This window comes from Mobula birostris, chromosome 30, assembly GCF_030028105.1.
Source record: "Mobula birostris isolate sMobBir1 chromosome 30, sMobBir1.hap1, whole genome shotgun sequence".
NCBI lineage: Eukaryota > Metazoa > Chordata > Chondrichthyes > Myliobatiformes > Myliobatidae > Mobula > Mobula birostris.
The window spans coordinates 11,626,693-11,647,687 of record NC_092399.1 but is presented as its reverse complement, the minus strand read 5'-3'; the positions used below and the strand labels follow the sequence as shown (position 1 = coordinate 11,647,687).

The window sequence follows — 20,995 nt, the reverse complement described above, 5'->3', positions numbered from 1 at the left end:
TTATTTGCTAACAAAGATAATCTTCCAGAAATGATACCATACCCCTCTTTCCATGCAAAAATAGATCTGCCATGTGATCTGTTTTAAGTTTTAATCATACACAGATATGGGATTCTGAAATGGGATATTAATCTAAAAGGCTCAAAGTGACTGGTTCACTGATGGAAAGAATGTATTTCACTATATTTAACAGGTCTCTCTCTCTTTTGGTGATTTTGGAGGATGTTACCGAAGTTTTCTGTGATTATCGATTCGGAGTATGGACAAAGGACTTTTTTTCTCAATCTTATAGTTTATATATTCTGTGTTTTCACCCATTCTTTCTCATTTATTTTGTGCAGGTAGAGGGGGATTTTGGAGGCCAGTGTTCTTGTTGCGTTTTTGCGTGGAGGAGGGGGTTTTGGGGGTAGGTGGTTGCCGTTCGCTGTGGGTGGGTTCGCTGTTTCTTTCTGAACTGATTTCCATGGTTCTTCTTTGTTTCGTGGCTATCTGGAGAAGATGAATCTCAGAGTTGTATACTGCATACGTACTTCGATAATAAATGAACCTTTAATGACACTGATAAACGATATACATCAATGAACTCAAAATGCCAAATCTGTTAAATACTAAAACAAATCAAGCCAATGAGCTTTATCATAAAATTCCATCTGAGAATTGAAGTACATTGTACTAGGATTTTGAACAGTTCGTAGTTAATAAGAAATGAAGTTGGGGCCGATGATGCCAAGACGCAATGTCTAACTGGATTAGAGTTTGTTACAATGACATTTGAAATTTGTACACTCAAACATGGTGAGGTTTTTGAACTAAGGTGTCGCATAATGAAGTGTTTATTAAACTGTTTACAGATTTTTGACTCATTGAGCATGTTGAATTAATGTACTGCATGAATGTGAAAGGAAGGTTGACTGTGTGAAATAAACCTCAGTTATAACAGTAATGTTGTGTGGCTGAGGAATTATTCAAATCGCATTTAATCTTCACATTATTCCTGACATGAACACATAAAATAGAGATGGATCTCCCTTGAAAAAATCTGCATAATTATTAGATATGAGTGGTACCCAGAGTATAGCGATCAACAAGATGCAAAATATTCACATGTACTTTTCAAATACAAGTCAAATCTTTCTTCTAGTCGCTACCGAAAAGGAACTTAAACCAATTAATCCACTTCTGCTACAATAATGATTTGCAAATCCATGAATTAATCATAAAAGTAGTAGTCCGTTGGTTTAATTGAAATCATTAATGTGCACATAAATCCAGAAGGGTGAACTGACTACCTACTATTCAATTAGATTTTTCTGTGAACTGTATCTCAAAGTACTGTATAGGAATACCCCAACCAATAGAAAATCGAACTTTCATCTGTGCATACAAATACGGCTTAAATCTCACAAACAATTTGAGGGAAAGAAAAGGTGAAAAAAAAGAGTAGTATAATAGTATGCTCCAGCTTCAGGAACAGTTACTTATTGCCTAATATGCCACAACATTTAGGGCAGCAACAAAGCTCCTCCATCTCTGTCTTCCTTCATTGTACCAATAGTTTCCTCTCGGTTTTCACCACTGTCAGTCATGCAAATCCCGGGTGGAGACACAGGAACACTATCGCACACAGATATAGTATTCTTCATTGCCAGTGGACCACTTTTAGTCTGGCCTATTTGGCATGGGTGACCCTACCAAGAGTCAAAGCATGAGGCCTTGACACCAGCCAACATAACTCTCTGGGTTTTTGAAGCACGCAAGCCTCCAAGCCCTAAGGCAAGGTTGTGGTCCTCTTGGAGATTCAGGAACAGTTATTATCCCTCAACCATCAGGCTCTAGAAGCAGAAGGGATAACTTCAGTCAACTTCACTTGTACCATCACTGAACTGTTCCTACAACCTATGGACTCACTTTCAAGGACTCTTCATCTCATATTCTCTATTTATTGCATTATTTTTTTTACATTTGCATAGTTTGTTGTTTATTGCATGCTGGTTGTCTGCCCTTTTGGGTCATTCTTTCATTGAATCCGTTCTGGTTATTGGATTTACTGAGTATGCCTGCAAGAAAACGAATCTCGGGGTTGTATATGGTAACAATGGTTCAATTTAATATCAGAGAATGTATATAGTGTGCAACTTGAAATCCTTACTCTTTGCAGACATCCATGAAAGATGAGAAAACCCTAAAGTATGAATGACAGAAAACAGAACCCCCAAACACCCCTCCCTCCTCCCACACGCTTTGATAATAAATTTACTTTGAATTTTGGCCCAAAACGTGGACTATTTATTCCCATCCGTAGATGCTGCCTGACCTGCTGAGCTCCTCCAGCATATATTGTGTGTATTGCACCAGATTTCCAGCATTTACGCTACCTCTCATGTCTCTGGTAGATTGTTGCTCCCAATTCCAGCATCTGCAGCATCTCTGGAAAGAGAAATGGAATCAATGATTCAGGTCAGAATTTAAAGGTGTTTCTGTGCTCAGTGTGAACATGAGGCCTAGCGTTAGTGACTCAGCCATAAGCACATCACGTTATCAAGCACATGAATTTTATTAATAGTAACTCAGTCGGTTAAATCCTACTTCTGCAACTGGCAATGCCCCACAAATTTTATATATCACTCAACTACATAAACCCTTTGACTCGAAGCAAGTAAGTTTATTCCGGCTCAAGTACCCAAACAATTGTCGTTCTGAATAAATTGCAATTACTCAGTTGTCACACAGTGGTTTATATCAAGGGCTTCCTTCAGTGAAAGTGTCTTCTACTTGCAAGCGGACAACGAATATGAGCCATGCTAAGTCTGTTTCCTTTCTCCTGTTTCATCAGGTGTGACCGCACGAGACAACATGGGTAAGCAAAATAGCAAACTACGTCCTGAAGTCCTTCAGGATCTTCGAGAGAACACCGAATTCACTGACCACGAGCTCCAGGAGTGGTACAAAGGCTTCCTGAAAGACTGCCCGAGTGGAAATCTGACTGTCGAAGAATTTAAGAAAATATATGCAAATTTCTTCCCTTATGGGGACGCCTCCAAGTTTGCTGAGCACGTGTTCCGCACTTTTGACACCAATGCCGACGGAACGATTGACTTCCGAGAATTTATTATTGCACTGAGTGTCACCTCTCGAGGCAAGCTGGAGCAGAAACTGAAGTGGGCATTCAGCATGTATGACCTGGATGGGAATGGGTACATCAGTCGGGATGAAATGCTGGAGATTGTCCAGGTAAGGTTCAACACAGGGAATTTTAGGGATACAGGTAAGTGCAAAATGTAGCTCATTTTATAGATGGTCAATCGAAGGCTAAGGTTTGGTCTCTTCCAGTTTGCTCCTTTCCATATTTTGCATGTCAGCCTCTTGCATAATTCAAATTTTACAGCTCTTGGGGAAAGAGAAAGCTTTTAATGTTTGGTCTTCTTATTAAATATGCATTGAAGTGTGGGCATGTCGCTAATTTGTAAATCATCCCTTGTGAAAGTCCTATCCTCTGCTTCACTGTAATATTTTAATCTTTGCATTTTAAGTGGATCCTACCTTTTGTTGGTGATGGTCTGATTCCTCCCTTTGTCTCCAGGTAGGGTTGTGGGCTTCAGGATCACTTTGGGGTCTGTTTTCATTCAGGCACTTCACAAATGCCTCGTCACAAAAGAGCGTTGAAGAGTGTATTGAATTGCTTCCTTTGAAGTTATTTTTGATGCCGTGTGGACAAGTGCGTGCACACACACACACTAATTTGAATGCGTCTTTTAAAATTGATCCACTTTTATGTATACCCATTTGTGCCACCCAGAAACAATGCTGATTTCTCTCTACGCGTTGAGGATTACCGAGCAAAAGAAAACCCCAGTTTTTGTTCCTCAGTAATCTCCTTCAGTCGCACTGTCAAAGCATGTGTTGACACTAAGATCAAGTAGTCATGATATCATTGAATTATTTAGGTGCAACGTGGTAAAGGCTCTTCTTTCCCTTCAAGCTATACAGCTCCACAATCCCGATTTAACCCTTACCTGATCACAGGACAATTTACAATGATCAATTAACCTATCCAATATGTCTTTGGACCGTGGGAGGAAACCAGAGAACCTGAGGAGTACCCACACAGTCCACAAGGAGGATCCTTACCCAGGACTCCAGGATTAAACTTCAAACTCCAAAGCTCCAAGTTGTAATAGTGCCACACTGACTGCTACACTACCGTGGTACCCACATTCCGCAACAAACTACGCGAGGTTCTGCTGTAGATTAGGAGTAGCACACGCAAAATGCTAGGGGAGCTTAGCAGGTCAGGCAGCATCCATGGAAAGGAATAAAGAGCTGAGATAGTCTTGGCCTGGAGCATCGACTCTATTCCTTCCTTTAGGTGCTGCCTGACCTGCTGAGTTCCTCGAGCATTTGGCATGAGAAATTAGAACACTGCGTAGAATTTGATGTAATTCTATGTTTTGAACAAGTGTGTGAGAACCCCAAATGAAAAGATGTGCTATTATTAGGATTCTTAAGAACTGTATAAAAAAAATTGCCTGCGTCTAGCCAGTTTTTTTTGACTGTTAAGAATACATCTTTGAATTCAATTACTGTCAAGAGTAAATTGACTTATTGTTTCTCTGCCTCCGGAGTGCTGATGACATTGTTTACTTCCACAGATATTTCTCCATCTCTGCAAAGTCCGGGGAATAAATTGTACCTTAAATGCATATATTCGTCCGTATGAATAATAGAAAACAATCCAAACATCCTTAAATACAGAGGTGTTTCCATTAGGTGGTGTAGAAGCAGAAGAGCGCCTCCACCAGGAGGAAATGAATAATTCCAAAGCATCGTTCAGTCAATGGAGTTAAATACATAGAACACAACAGCATAAGCCCTTTGACCAACAATGTTGTGTTGGCCTTTTAACTTACTCTAAGATCAATCTAACCCTTCCCTCTTACGTAGCTCTCCATTTTTCTATCATCCATGTGTCTACCTAACTTTAAATGCCCCGAATGTATCTGCCTCTACCACCACCCTAGTAGTGTTTTCCATGCACCCACCACTCTCTGTAAAGAACCTGAATCAGACACCTCTATACTTTTCTCCAATCCCCTTAAAATTATGTCCATAAAAAAACCCATAAAAGTTAACTAGAAAAGAAAGCTGTAAGTAAGGGATTAAAGTACTGAAAGAAAAAGGAGGATAAACCTTTAATCTAAAGAGGAGTTATGAAAATATTCAAGAAAAGGTCCCCACACTTTATGGAACTTTATGTCCGAATTAAGAAGTGAATAATGAATCTTTTCAAGGTCTAAGCAGGACATAATGTCTCTGCCATTGAGCATGAGTGGGTGGGGCAACATCTCTCCACCTAAGAAGAACTAAGCATCTAGCCAAAAGAGGCAAAAGACAATGTTCGACGTTTAGTCGGACTCAAACGTGTGTCAACTTCACCCAAAATGCCAAAAAGAACAATTAAAGGGTTAGGTTCTAAGTGGCAATTAAGTATATGGGATAAAGTTAAAATGACATCTCTCCAAAATTTCTCCAAACTAGGACAAGCCCAATACATATGGACAAGAGAAGCCTCACCCACTCCACACTTGTTACTAAAGGGACTAATATCAGAATAGAAGCGCGATAATTTAGTTTTAGACGTATGAGCCCTATGTACAACCTTGAACTGCAAAAGGCAGTGGCGAGCACATAAATAGGTTGAGTTAACTGACTTACGAATTGAATCCCAAACCTCGTCGGGCAGAGAAATATTTAAATCATGCTCCCAGGCAGTTCTAATTTTATCAAAGGGGACACGCCTCAAGGTCGTTAACTTATCACGAATAGTAGATATTAAACTTTTATCCAATAGGTTTAAACAAAGAAACACGTCCACAACATTTTTTTCCGGCATCTCAGGAAAGTTTGGGATTAAAGGATAAATAAAATGTCTAATTTGAAGTCTAATGTGAAATATATTATAGTTTAGGTAGTAGGCAATACACTTTTTTTATATCCACAGCTCTGTGGTGACAAAAGCTCTGATTAACTTGTCTTTATATCGTAATGGTTGGCTTGGAGTTGCGTAGTGGGAGGGTGGGGAGGAAACTAACTTTATATGATTTTATTTTGGGTGCTTTTTCTTTTACTGTTATGAATCATACACCAGACACGGTTTTGCACTGCATAAATCTCCTTTTTGTTGGTGGGTTTTGTTTCTGTTGTAATCTAGAAACTCATAAAAAAAATTAATTAAAAAAATTATGTCCATTGGTATTAGCTATTTCAGCCCTGGGAGAATATCTCTAGCTATCCACTCGATCTATAGCTCTCGTCACCTTGTACAACTCTAACAAGTCACCTCTCATCATCCCTCACTCCAAAAGGAAACACCTAAGCTTGCTCAGCCTATCCTCATAAGACATGCTCTCTAATACAGGCAGCATCCTGATAAAACTCCTCTGCAACCTGTCTGAAGCTTTTCCATCCATCTTATAATAAACTGAAGTGAAATGAGCACACTATTCTAAGTGTGGTCTAACTTTACCTCACAGCTTTTGAACTTTGTCCTTGACTAATGAAGTGGTGGTGAAATGACATTTGCCATTCATGTACTTTGTACATAAAACCCATAGTGAATTATGTAAACAAACAAAAAATGCTTTAATCAAACAATATAATTAATGTATTACTCAAATTTTATGGAAATATTAAATACACAAGACACTCAACCTCCTGAATCTTCCAGACGTTGAAACATTGCTTGTTCCCCTTGTCTCTCAAATGCTTGTCAGTTACCACCCGCCCCCCCCCCCCCAATTCTCCTGCCATCCACACCAGAGGTAATTCATGGTAGCCAATCAAATATATACAGGACTGTGCAGAAGTCCTGGGCACATACTGTATATGTAACTAGGGTGCCTAAAACTTTTGCACAGTATTGTAGTAATTTTATATATGACACTTTATTGCTGCCGCAAAGTAATAACACATTTCATGACATATGTGAGTGACGATAAACCTGATTCTGATATGGGTCTCTTATTGTGGACTGAGAGTGGGAAGTGGGTAGAGAGAGGGGAATCATGGTTAGGAAATGGGGAAGGGAGAGAGAAGGGAAGCACCAGAGAGACATTCCATAATGATCAATAAACCAATTGTTTGGAATCAAATGACTTACCTGGTGTCTCAGGGCTGAGTGTATCTGCAGCTACACCATGCCCGCCCCTGGCACTCCTCTTCCACTTGTTCCACACCCCTGCCGTGGCCCTGCACCCTCTACATTCCCAACATCCTTTGCTCCTGCCAGATTTACAAACTCGCTCTCCGATCCACAAGTATGGCATTGTGCAAAAGTCAGTCACCCTAGCGAAGTATATGTGCCTAAGACTTTTGCACATCTACTGTACACTTTTAAGTATCAAGGTATTTATACGTCTCCACACACTACCCAGAAAGTGAATCTCAGAGTATTATATGGTGACATATATGTACTTTGATAATAAATTTACTTTGAACTTTGAACCCAGCATGCAAAAGAAATCCGAGCATTGGGGGTTTGGTGGGGTGGTGGGATGCAGAAAATCAATCCCATGCAGTCACTGGATGGAAATGTGAACTCTTCACACTGACAAAGGTCAGGATAGACCTCAGGTAACCGGAGTTGTGAAGCAGCAACCTTACCTCTCAGTCACCTGTTGAATTAGAGCAAAGAATGGTTATTTTTCTTGTAGTTTAACTTTCCAGTGCTTGCTGATATTTTTAATAAAAATTGCCTCTGGGCCGTGGTGGTGTAGTAATTAGCATGACGCCATTACATCGGAGTTCAATTCTGATGGTATCTATGATGAATCTGCATGGGTTTCCTCCCACGGTCAAAAGACATAGCAGTCAGTAGGTAAATGGTTGTTGTTCCTTTCCTCGCACATTGAGAGGCAATCCTGCCGCTTCTTTAGCACTTGACTGTTTTTTACGAGGTCGTAGTTGCTAGCTTGACGCTCGACCCAGCACGGTTGGAAAGCGTGCAAAGAACCGGCTGGATTTGAACCCGGCACCTCTTGCCTCGACGTCCGGTGTGGATGCCTCCACGCCACTGGCCGGGGTAGGTTAATTAGTCATTGTGAATCGTCCTGTGATTAGGTTAGGGTTAAACCAGGGATTGTTAGAAGTTTCTAGGCAGTGTGGCTCAAAGGGCCGGAAGGACCTATCCCACGTTGTATCTCAATAAATAAAATAAATGAATAATAATCCTGATCCAACGCACCCCACCCACTAGCCTTGATATCTGTCATTTTCAAACAATATTTTTGGTGATATCAATTTGACTGAAATCAAAGGCAGTGAGAATTAAATTCCTTCTTACCACATAACTAGTTGTGATTTTTTTAATGCAGTGAGTGTCTGTCTTAGAGACCAACAAAGGCCAAGTGATTCATTGGATTTATCACAGCCTCCAGCAGCTTTGGAAAATGTAAACTCTTATTAATCTGGCCAAAATATCAGTGGAGCAAACAGGCATCAGGTTGGTACATTTATCTGATAAGCCCCTCAGTAATAATCTGTTTATTTGCTCCCTGTCCAAGAAGACAGTACATTTATTGAATGCTAAATGATGAGACTGCAAAGAAATTGGAGGGATTATTCAGTCCAACTGAATTAAAAATTGAAGAATCAGAATGAGATTTGTTATCGCTATCTAGCTATCTTACAGGACATGAAATTTGTGTGTGTTGCGGGAGCAATGTAAAGGCATAAAATTACTATAAATTTAAAAAATGGTGACAATATAAGAACAATGATGTAGTGTTCATGGTCTGTTTGGAAATCTGATGACTGAGGGGAAGAAGCAGTTCCTGAATCGTTGAGTGTGGGCGTTGTGTATTTAATATTTCAATAATATTTCAGAAATCTTGGAAATATGTACATGAGTTGAGAGTTAAGGGGCAAAAGTTTAGGGGTAACATGAGGGAGAACTTCTTTACTCAGAGAGTGGGAGCTGTGTGGAACAAGCTTCCAGCAGAAGTGGTTGAGGCAGGTTCTATGTTGCTGTTTAAAGTTAAATTGGATAGATATATGGACAGGAAAGGAATGGAGGGTTATGGGCTGAGTGCAGGTCAGTGGGACTACGTGAGAGTAAGAGTTCGGCACGGACTGGAAGGGCCGAGATGGCCTGTTTCCGTGTTGTAATTGTTATATGGTTATGTAGTTTGATTAAGCCCTCTTGTTCCTTTAAATAATTAATTACAAGTTGTATGAAAAAAATACATCAATTTCATACGTCATCACGCTACCACGTGATATGTGCTCACCTCACTTAAAGTAAGGACAACACTGCACCTGTATTTCTCGACTCCCATGTGTTCTGTTGAATTAATTTAATGTTTACGTTACAAAACGTAACAGTGAGTCTTCAGGCTCCTTAACCCCCCTCCCCGATAATGGAAATGAGAGAAGTTCATGTCCCAGATGGTAAGGTGCTGTAACGAATGATGGGGCCGGCCTCATGAAGGTGTCCTCAGTGGTGGGGAGGGTTATGCTTTTGATGGAGCTGGGTGTGTCTCCAGCCGTGTGCGGCCTCCTTGTCATTCTGTTCAATGGAGCCTCCATACCAGTCAGTCAGAAAGCCCTCCACACTATCCCTGTAGGAATCTGCTGGAGGCATTGGTGACACACCAAATCCCCTCAAATTCCTCACAAAGCAGAGCATTTTGAAGGAACCATGATTTATTATCTTTTAATCTGGCATGATTAAGCGGGGCTGAACGACTTCTTTCCACCCTGTGTGAACCGCTGACTGTGTGCAGATGTTCCTTCAGCAGGAGGAATTGCAAAGCTGACTCAAGCCTAGATCTGGCTGCTCAGGCTAGTTCCATTTTAAACATGGATTACAATCTTTCAATTGAATGATAAATGAATGACACACTTTAAAAGTGATTTTCTTCCATGTTTCCGAAAAGTCTTAATGGGGTGAAAGTTGAGCATGTTTCCTCTTAAGGAATAATCTAGAGCTGGGAGTTACAATTTAAAAAATTAAGGGGTGGTCCATTTAAGACACATTTCTACAGATGTACCTTGGAGAGCATTCTAACTGGCTGCGTCACCATCTGGTATTGGGGGTGGGGGGTGGGGCTGCGACTGCTGGACAGGATTGAAGTAAACTCCAGAGAGTTGTAAACTCAGTCAGCTCCATCATGGGCACTAGCCTCCGTAGTATCGAGGACGTCGTGAAGGAGTGATGCCTCAAAAAGGCAGCACCTGTCATTAAAGACTCCCATCACCCAGGTCATGCCTTGTTCTCGTTGTTACCATCAGGAAGAAAGTACAGAATCCAGAAGGCACACACTCAGCGATTCAGGCACAGTTTCTTCCCCTCTGCCATCCGGTTTCTGAATGGACATTGAACCCATGAACACTACCTCACTACTTTTTTATTTCTATTTTTGCACTACTTATTTCATTTAATTATTATATATCCATTAATATATACTTAAAGTAATTCCATTTTTCTCTATTATTATGTATTGCATTGTACTGCTGCCGCAAAGACAAACTTCACGACATATGCCAGTGATATTAAAACTGGTTCTGATCACTGATTTTTCATTTGGAAATGTCATCCTCAAGGGTGGTGGAATATTTTCAAGATCGAAATAATGCGGGTTTGATTTCAACATTTAGATTAGATTATGAGGACACGCAGTCCTCTTTTATTGTCATTTAGTAATGCATGCATTAAGAAATGATACAATGTTCCTCTGGTGTGATATCACAAACCACAGGACAGACCAAGACTGAAAAAACTAACAAATCCACATAATTATAATATATAGTTACAACAGTGCAACAATACCATAACTTGATGAAGAACAGTCCATGAGCACAGTAAAAAAGTTCAAAGTCTCTCGCATGTCCCACATCTCACGCAGACTACATTTACGTGTAGTTTGGATAGATGCATGGATGGGAGTGATATGGATGACTATGGTCCGGGTGCAGGTCGGTGGCACTAGGCAGGTGTTAATAGTTTGGCACAGAGTAGGTGTGCTGAAGGGCCTGTGTTTTGTACCGTAGTGTTCTATGACTCTGTAACTCTAAGATTCCTAAGGATCGTGGGTAGATGTAGGTAGGCTGGAATGTGAAGTTGAGGTTTCACCCCGACCAGCCAAGATTGTGTATGGCAGAGGAGGCTTAGGTCCACTACAAATTTTTAAATGATAAACTGCCACTGAAACAAGGACAGGAGGAATTCTGCAGATGCTGAAGATCCAAGCAACACACATCAAAGTTGCTGGTGAACGCAGCAGGCCAGGCAGCATCTCTAGGAAGAGGTACAGTCGACGTTTCGGGCCGAAACGTCAGCTAAAAACGAGGACTCCTCTTCTTTCCTTATTAGGGAGAGAGAGAGAGCCTGTGGTATGTTGAATTACCAGGTAAATGAGTAGTCTATGGGGTACTGCCTGTGTCTTTATTGATGATTTGCTGCACGCTTGAGTGCCAGTGCTTTTTTGCTGGTGGGGGTTGGGGGGGGTGTTGTCGCTTTACTGCTGCTTACGTGTGGGAGGGGGAGTTGCAGGGGACTTTGGGGGTCTAACATTTAACTGTCAATCATTCTTTGGGGCACTCCTGTTTTCGTGGATGTTTGCGAAGAAAAAGAATTTCAGGATGTATATTGTATATATCTCTCTGACACTAAATTTACCTATTGAAACCTAATAATCTGTACAATACTAACTTCTTCATGTGTTAAAGCTGTTTAAGCTGGTGATAGTGTTGAAGGCAGCTGTGATGAGGAGATCTTTGCAAATTAACTTCCCAAATGTTGCACAATCACTGTAAAACCTTCAGTTAAAACTGACTGAGGATTGCAGGCATTCCAAAGGGATCAAGAATCTTTTCAGATGCATTGCATTACATGAATCTTGACCATATGTGCTTCACTTAAAAAAAACAATAGTTGTAATTGAAAATGGGCTGGCTTTCCTCCTTGTCAAACTTTAGAAGAATGATGTACCAGAATAAGTTTGGCTGTTTTGTCAAATCTAATCATTGCGCCGTTAGATCAAACTTCCTGGCTAATTAGGAATAATTATGGACCCCAGATAAGCTAAATTTATCGATAACATGTCTTCTGAGTTATCATTTCTTCCCTTGTTGGCTGGGTCCCCTTGGCCTGCCATTTGTTGTCTTGCCTTGAAATATTAACTAATAAAATTTGACCTCAGAATTTCTGTTTGAAAGCTTAAATCACACATGGTTCTTGGAAATTCCTGTGTATTTATGTCTTTTTACAGGATTTTCCAATCACTATAATTTTGCAAGTCCATAAAAGAAATTGAAGGAGTGGGTCGTACAGCCCTTTACACTTGCCTCCTCCACTTCCCTGATCATTCCCAGATCGTCTCTGTCCTTCACTGAGATCATCAGCTGAACTTGGCCTTGCACTGGTCATTATTTGTTTTCTCCATAACCCTAAACTCCTCAGCAAACCTAAAATCTGCCTTCCTTGCTCTTGAATACGTGCAGTGATTGGACTTTATTCTGCATCAGGGAGTGCAAACGATTGACAAAACTTTGGGAGAAAAAAAATTCCTCCTCATCTGCTCCTTTAAAGGGGAAACTGTTTAATACTCTGTCTCCTAGTCCAAGATTGTCCTATGAGGGAAACATCCTCTCTGCATCTATCCTGTCAGGCTCTACAAGCTGATATTTTGAAAAGATGATCTCCCATTCTTAAACACAAGAAAGTCTTCAGATGCTGGAAATCCAAAGTGACACACACCAAACGCTGGAGGAACTCAACAGGTCAGGCAGCATCTATGGAAAAGAATAAACAGCCACTGTTTCAGGCCAAGACACTCTCATTCTTAACTTAATGAATATATATGGACTCTTTCCTCACAGCTCCTTCATACCAGGAGACTAAGTGAACCTCCTCTGAAATGCCTCCAAGGCAAACATGTCCCTCCCGAAATAAAGAGACCAAGACTGCACAAAGGTATATTTTTCTGTGGTCTAACCCAGTTTTAGCAAAAGGACAACATATTTGCCTTCCAATAATTTGTTGTATTTGCATGCCAACTTTATATTTCATGTTCAAGTCAACTAAAGCCCTCAATAAAGGATTGTTCTGTAGTCTCATTCCATTAAACAATGCTTTTCTCCTCTTCCTACTAAAATAGATAATCTCACAATTCCCACATTAGGTGTCTTCTGCCATGTTTTAACTGTTTCTATAACCCTTTGCAGATTCAATTTTTGAGTTGCTTCCTATCTTATTTTCTCAGAAAATCTCTCTTTTTTATTTATGTCGTTGATATATATAATAAAATTTATTTATTTATTGGGATACAGTGTGGAATAGGCCCTTCAATCACCCAGCAATCCCCCAACTTAAACCTAGCCTAATCATGGGGCAATTTACAATGACTAATTAACCCACCAACCGGGATGACTTTGGACTGTGGGAGGAAACCAGAGCACCAAGAGGAAACCTACGCCGTCACAGGGAGAACGTACAAACCCCTTACAGTCAGCAGCGGGAATTGAACTTGTGTCGCCTGTACTGTAAAACATTGTGCCAATTGCGATGCTACTGTGCTGTCCCTAGATTCAAGACTCTGTGCACCTCTCTATTTATAGAATGACAACCTGAAAATAAACACTCACTCTGATTCTGCTTTCTGTTGTTTAGCCGGACCTCATTAAATACTAAGCCATAACCTCGTGCTTGGTGCAGAATCCAATCTGTTTGTCACTTCCTCACTTATCCTTCTTTCCCATCTATGCAACCTTCTTCACTCTGATTAATTTCCTTATTAGTGTTTAAAAAATCCCATTGGTACCTCCTAAATAATGGATTGCATCTTTTTTCCATGAAGGATGTTAGGCTGACTGACAAATGGTTTCCCAATATCTAGCTCCTTCTTGAGTTTTCAGCTTTTCTAATATGGTGTGTTATGTTTGTTCTTAATAAAGTCAAAGCTGAGTGGGTTTACATTAGAACATCTTTATTACTGAACTGCTGCTCAACCTGTAGGCGTGCAACTTGCATTGCAGCTTCCAGTTCCGGGTGAACTCCTCGCACTGCCTACTGGGAACTGAAGTTTCTATGATGCACACGTAATAACACAGTGGGCCTATCCAAACTCTGAGGAACTCCAGCAGATCAGAACCAGTGTATCCACGACCCTGACAGCCACTTCCTTAGGACCACAGGATGTACGTCATCTGTAGTCTTGTTCATTTTGCTTACTTTCTCTTTCATTTTACTGATTGATTTCCCCTCCGGTTTTGATCCGATTTTCCTTACTTTGACTGGGATGTCTTAAGTGTCACTTTAAACAGGATAAAAAATGTTTGTTCAAAATCTCACGATCAATTCCCCAATCTTCTCTAAGATGCCTTTGCATTTTCTGTTATTGTCTTCAATTTTACACATTTATAGAGAGCCCTTGCTGTCTATTTTTATTCTCCTACTCTTTCTATGATCTTTTTCATCGTCCCTCACAGGTTTTTAAATATTTCTCAGTCTTTGTATACTTGTTTTTTCAATTAATTACCAGTTTTAGAACTATTTATCCTGTAATTACTGGATCAAGCATATCTTTTTTTCATTGCCGGTCTAATCATTGTGAACATTGCAAATGAATTTTATCATGATATCAACATCTAGCATGTTGCAACAGGATGGTAACCACTAATGTACTGTAGTAATGTAATGAGGATTAGTGCAGATGGACGGTTGAAACGTGGTAGGTTGAAAGCCCTCTTTCTACGTTGTATCTCCATGACTCCAAGTATGTGTTCTAAGCCAAGGGACACGATGCCCTCTTTTGTCTTGTCTAGGTGCTTGTCGTTGCAGTTAGCAACTGGTTTATTTTCCCTGAATCCCACTTGGGAATTATCAAGTGCCTTTATTCGTTGGAACTTTACAGGCAACTGAATTTATCAAACTTGTGCCTTTTGTTTTCTTCATGATTTTATCACTGGCATGTGTTAACGTATTTCAGTGCAGGAACACTGAATGGTTTAATGGTGCAGCTGCTCAAAAAGATGTTTCTCCTATTCTGAGATTCATGTGATTATTGAATTGTACTTTATATTGGTTTCCTTCAGGTTTTCAGCATTTTCTTTCTTGTGCCTGATTAGCGGGCGGGCGATCTGTTTATTTTTAAGTGTGTGTGTGTGTGTGTGTGTGTGTGTGTGTGTGTGTGTGTGTGGTGTGGTGTTGGGGGTTTGGTGCTACTGTCATTTTTTCTGCGAAGGGGGGAGTCGGCGGTTGTTATTGCTGCTGTTCTTTGCTGCGAGTGAGAAGGTCGGGAACTGTTATTGTTTTATTGCTGTGGAGGAGGGGGGATATTTGTTTCTTTTCTTTATCGTGCTGGGGACAGGGAGTTAATGTCTTTTCTTTCATTAGCACCCATGGTCTTTCTGTATTTACTGGCTATCTGGAGAAGACGAATATCAGAGTTGTATTGTACATTCATACTTTGACAATAAAATGAACATTTGAATATTGAGCAATTCCATATCCTGTGTAGGAAAAGCAGCATTGCATTTCATAGGCAAAAGTGTGAATCTGCAGCAATTGCCCTCCATCACATAGCCTCACTGGCTAATTTTGTATGACTTTTATTAAACCTTTCACAAGATTACAATGCAATGCCTTGTAATTCAATGGAAATTCTCCTGAAGTTCCAATGTGTAAAAAACCTTTTTTGCAGATTCTGTAAGGGGCAGCAATTAAATACATTGGGGAAATAATTCTTCACCACCTTGTGAGATAAGAATTTGAATCATAAGTCATTCAGCCCCTCATGCCAGATCAGCTATTCCGTAAAGTTATGTGTGAACTTTTACCTCAACATCACTTTTCTATGCCCATATCCCTTGATTTCCTTAAAACTAAAAAATTCATCCCTTCTATTTTAAGTCAGCGACCAAGTCTTCAAGGTGTTCTTGGGTAGAAGGGAGTCTCTACCTTCTCGTTGAGAAAACTTCTTTGCGTCTTTATTCCTTGGAACATAGAAAATTAAGGGAAGATTTAATGGAGGTATACAGAATTATGAGGAGTGTACATAGGGTAAATGCAAGCAGGTTCTTTCCACTGAGGTTGGGTGGGACTACAACTAGAGATCATGGATTAAGGGTGAAAGGTTAAAAGTTTAAGGGGAACCTGAGGGGAAACTTCTTCACTCAGAGAGTCGTGAGAGTGTGGAATGAGCTGCCAGCACAAGTGGTGCATGCAAGCTCAATTTCAAAGTTTAGCAGGAGTTTGGATAGGTACATGGAAGGGAGGGGTATGGAGGGCTATGGTCCTGGTACAGGTCAATGGGAGTGGGCAGTGTAAATGGTTTGGCAGGGACTAGATGGGCCAAAGGGTCTGTATCTGTGCAGTACTTTTCTATGACCCTTTGATCAACCACTTAGAGACTCTAACTCCTGGGTTAATCCACCACAGCCAAGGGAGATTTCAATTCTGAATTTAGTTTGTCAAACCCTGTTTAAAAGCAAAATCTGTATGCTTCAATAAGATCACCTCCCATTCTTCTCAACTCAGCTACAGGTCAGGTCTGCTTTATTTCTTGCTGTTTGACCAACATAACATCCCAGGAATTAATTTGGTGAATCTACACCACACTCATTATATCATAAAGATATCCTCCCTCAGGTAATGAGATCCACCTGTACATAACATTCCAGATGCCACTTTACCAGGACACTACATAGTTGAAGCAAGACCTTCTAGACACTTCTGGTTAAGACTTTTACTGCTATGCTGTAGGTATTTCATTTTAGCAGTTCTGTAAGATCCTTCAGCTTGTTTGGGTTTGAACTGAGGCTACATCCACACTAGACCGGATAATTTTGAAAATGCTGGTTTGGAGTAAAAACGACAGGCATCCACACCAAGTGTTTTTCAAAATATCTCCATCCACATTAGAACGGATATTTGGGCGAATCTCCTCCTACTGGCCATGCACAGGACACACAGAAAACTAGCAAAGAGGAAACGGTATACCTGGTGCGCAATTGCTCAGTTACAGACTAGAAAAACTTTAAAGGAATTGCTGTTGGCTCTCACGCAGGAGGACTTTAAACTAAAAAACAACAAATACTGGAGCGTATGGAGGCAACAGGGAGTTCATGGACAGTATGACCCGGCTGATGACGAACATTGAAAAACTGACCAACTCTGTTGCATTAATAAAGCACCTTGTTAAATGTATAAAACATGTCCATACAACTTTACATTAGGCTGTTACACATCTATTGTCAGAGAAGTACTTGCATAAATAGGTAAACCACCTTCATACAAGCAAGGACAGAAAACCGGGCAAAGTGAGTATACTTGTTTATTCAGTAAGCTATGGGTCAAAGTATTTGGTGAGTACATTTCTAACTCTTCTGGCTTCAATCTCGTTGCCGTCTGTTCTGAAATTGTTAGGTTGTGTGGGGGGTTGCGTTCAAGAAAACAACGAAATGCCGCGCTACCGCCACCTGTTCCAGCACGTCATGACAGCGTTTTTAAATAGTCAAAAAAGCTCACTTTACAATTTAACTCTCACACCGTTCACACCGACTGCGCGTTATAACAGCTGTCCGGCAGTGCTTGCGCGGTACCAAGCAGAAGCAGAAAAAACATTGTTGTTGTGGTGTTGACAGCGTTTTTAAATATCTCCGTTTACCCCGTCCACACTACACTGCGCAACAATCGTTTTCAAATTTACAGACCCTGGAGAGTGTTTTCGAAAAGCTCCGTTTTCAGGGGATGAAAACCCCGTTTCAATGTGGATGGAGGGTCAAAACAAAGAGAAAAGGCTTTGTTTTCAAAATTATCCGGCGTAGCGTGGATGTAGCCTGAGATAAGAGGCTTTGTTGTTCAATTTAGGAATGTGGTGGCAGCCAATCGGGATAGTAGAATTGGGGAATGGTTCTAGAGAATGCAGGGCGGAGAAATCTTTGTTGGCAGGAGCTGGGAGAAGACAGGAGGGAAGATGATTGAGGATGCTGTCCCTTCATACTTTCTAGCCAAGAAAGGTCTCCAACCATGCTCTACTCCTTCAAAGTCATCCAGAGGCCAAGGGCTCAATCATCATGAGGAAACGTTGGAGATGGATTGGGCACGAGATGAGAAAAGAGACCAACAGCGTCATCAAGACAACAAGGGCGGGGCAAACGAGGGAAATCAAAGACAACTTGGCGCTGTACCGTAGAGCCAGAAGTGAGGACCCTGAACCACACCTGGGGCATAATAGGGAAGATGCCCACGAAGAGACAGAGATAAAGAGCTTTATTGCTGCCCGAAACGCCAACGACATAGCAGGCAGATGAATGAGTGAGAGAGTAGACGTGAGAGACCCGAATACACAACCTCTGCTTTTGTGTTATTTTCATGTGTTGAATAATGTACAAGCTTTGGTAGCTGACTTTGTGCAAGTGCACTGCTATAGAATGAGTATATTCTCTCAAAGGAGCAAAAACATTAATCTTATTCATTTCACTGCTGAATAAGCCATTAAACTGTTCAATAATTTATTCTGGGGAGCTTTTCTCGGCAAAGAAATAAGAAAAATGTGAATTTACAGTTTAAGCTGAATAATTTAAATGGTCAAGCAGTTATTTGAAGCAATTTTATTTAATTGAATTTACACAACTGTTTAACTTGGAATTTACTTTTTTTGCTTCCTGAATTATTTCTTCTTCATCTGCCAATTATACTTTGCAAACCTTTATATCCTGTTGGAGTTTTATTGAGCTGACAAACCTCAACTCTTCATGCAGAAGTTCCCAACCTAGAGCTCATGGACTCCTTGCTTACTGGTATTGTTCCAAGGCATAAAAAAAATGTTGGGAATCCCTGTTTTAGTGGAATGCCCTAAACATTGTGTGTACTTGGCACCAGACCAGCAAATCTACCCTTGATGAAAGAGCATGATGATGTACTTAGTTTAATATTTGTCTTTTAAATTTGGTATGGGTGCAAACATAGCATATCTTATGTACTGCTAGTCTGTCATTCATTGGCCCCTTTAGGGTTCTTTAGGAAGTAGTTAGACTCCATTCACCGAGGTAAAATGCTGAAGATCCTGAAAGCTTACGGAGTGCCAGACCATCTACTGAGAGCAACAGAGTCCAGCTATACCAAAACCATGGCAAAAGTTGTATCACCAAACAGAGAAACAGCAGTGTTCGAGCTCCTAGCTGTTGTGCTGCAAGGAGACACTCTGGCACCCTACAGCTTTATAATCGTCCTTAATTGCGCTCTGTGTCAAGCTACCAAAAATCATGACAAGCAACACACATCAAAGTTGCTGGTGAACGCAGCAGGCCAGGCAGCATCTGTAGGAAGAGGTGCAGTCAACGTTTCAGGCCGAGACCCTTCGTCAGGACTAACTGAAGGAAGGGTGAGATCATGACAAGCTTGGTTTTACCATAAAACCATGGCAAACCAAAAGAGTCAGGCAAGTTACACGCACAGATCTCGATTTTGCAGATGACATAGTCCTGTTCTCTGACCAGATGGAGGAAGCACAGCAGCTACTGACAAAAGTGGGAATTGAGTGCAATAAAGTTGGACTTCACCAAAACGCTAAAAAGGCAGAGTACATGGTGTTTAACTGCGACCATAGAGAATGATACCATTAAGAAAGTCTTTGACTATAATTACCTCGGGTCAAGAATGATGAGTTCAGAGAAGGACATAAAGATACGGAAGGTGCTGGCATGGAGGGCTATGAACGACATGAAGGAAATCTGGAAGTCGAACCTGACCAGAGTGCTTAAAAAGAGGATTTTCATAGCAGCCATAGAGTCCATTCTCACGTACGGATGCGAGACGTGGACACTTACCAAGACGATACGAAAGTCTCTAGATGGTTGCTATACACAAATGCTCCGGATGGCTCTTGATGTGAGTTGGCAACAGCACATGATGAACGTCGAGCCCTATCACAACCTACCGATGCTCTCCACTAAAATCGAGGCGAGAAGACTGCAACTAGCGGGGCACTGTCTACGCCACCCCAAGCTACCTGCCAGCCTAGTCATCATATGGGAGCCCAAGCACGGGAGGATGAACCCTGGGTGCCCTCCCAAGACTATGGGCAACACGCTCCTAGAAGACAGCGCCATGGCTAATGTAGATGAACTGAACACACTGATGAGGGAGAGGGAGAAGTGGAGAGTCCGTCATCATGCCCGACGCCGGCCCCCTAGGCCTGAGTCGACGTAGTAGTAGTAGTAGACCTCAACCTGGGGTCCACAGAGCCTATGGTTAATGGTTGGGGTCAATGGCATAAGGAAGGTTGGGAGCCGCTGTTTTAATCCATCAACCATAGCACAAGCTGTAACTCACTTGACTGTGGTTGAACTATGTTAGAGTTTCTAAGGCGAGCTGCCGGCATTCAGTCATTTGCACCCTCACCTAAGACATGGATCTGTCTGAATGTAAGACTTCTTCAACCGATTGATGTCACCACATCTGAAATTCTGTTCTGTGGCTGGAGTCCAGTGACCTTCGAGCTATTCAGAACTGGCGTGAGACTGTCAACCACTCGGATGAGTGAGAATGCTCATCCAGCAGAACATGGAAGGTTTTTTGCTTTAATCCTTTTATTTTCAGTTTAGTGGTTAGAATAGCTTGTGAGATTTTGTGTTTTATTTTTTCATTATTTTTTAATTATCTTCAATCGTTACTTACATTGGGTAAGAACCACATTCTGCACCACTTTCTAGAGACTGGTATGCATGAAAATCCCAGGAGATCAGCAGTTTCTGAGATGCACAAAGCATTATGGGAATCATATATAGGCCTCCAAGTAGTAGCCAAGATGTGGGGTTGAGATTGCAAAGGGAGTTGGAAAAGGCGTGCAATAAGGTTAATGACACAATTTTAATGGGGGATTGAGAATATCAGGTTGGTGTTGGATCGCAAGAGAGGGAATTTGTTGCATTCCCACGAGATGGCTTTTTTAGATCAGCTTGTGCTTGAGCCTACTCTGGGAAAAGCTATCTTAGA

The 20,995-nt window shown here is 41.1% G+C and overlaps 2 protein-coding genes across 2 annotated transcripts in view; both read left to right on the top strand.

The window, feature by feature from the left end:
* The window catches only part of LOC140190469 (hippocalcin-like protein 1), a 141,525-nt gene extending 138,686 nt beyond the window's left edge, over window positions 1-2,839 (top strand). Inside the window, exon 3 of the mRNA XM_072247082.1 lies at window positions 2,834-2,839. Within this exon, the coding sequence (XP_072103183.1) occupies window positions 2,834-2,839 (6 nt within the window). The remainder of the gene's footprint in view (window positions 1-2,833) is intronic.
* Window positions 2,840-2,853: 14 nt separating this feature from the next.
* Window positions 2,854-20,995, top strand: part of LOC140190653 (hippocalcin-like protein 1) — a 36,471-nt gene continuing 18,329 nt past the window's right edge. The window contains exon 1 of the mRNA XM_072247418.1: window positions 2,854-3,231. Within this exon, the coding sequence (XP_072103519.1) occupies window positions 2,854-3,231 (378 nt within the window). The remainder of the gene's footprint in view (window positions 3,232-20,995) is intronic.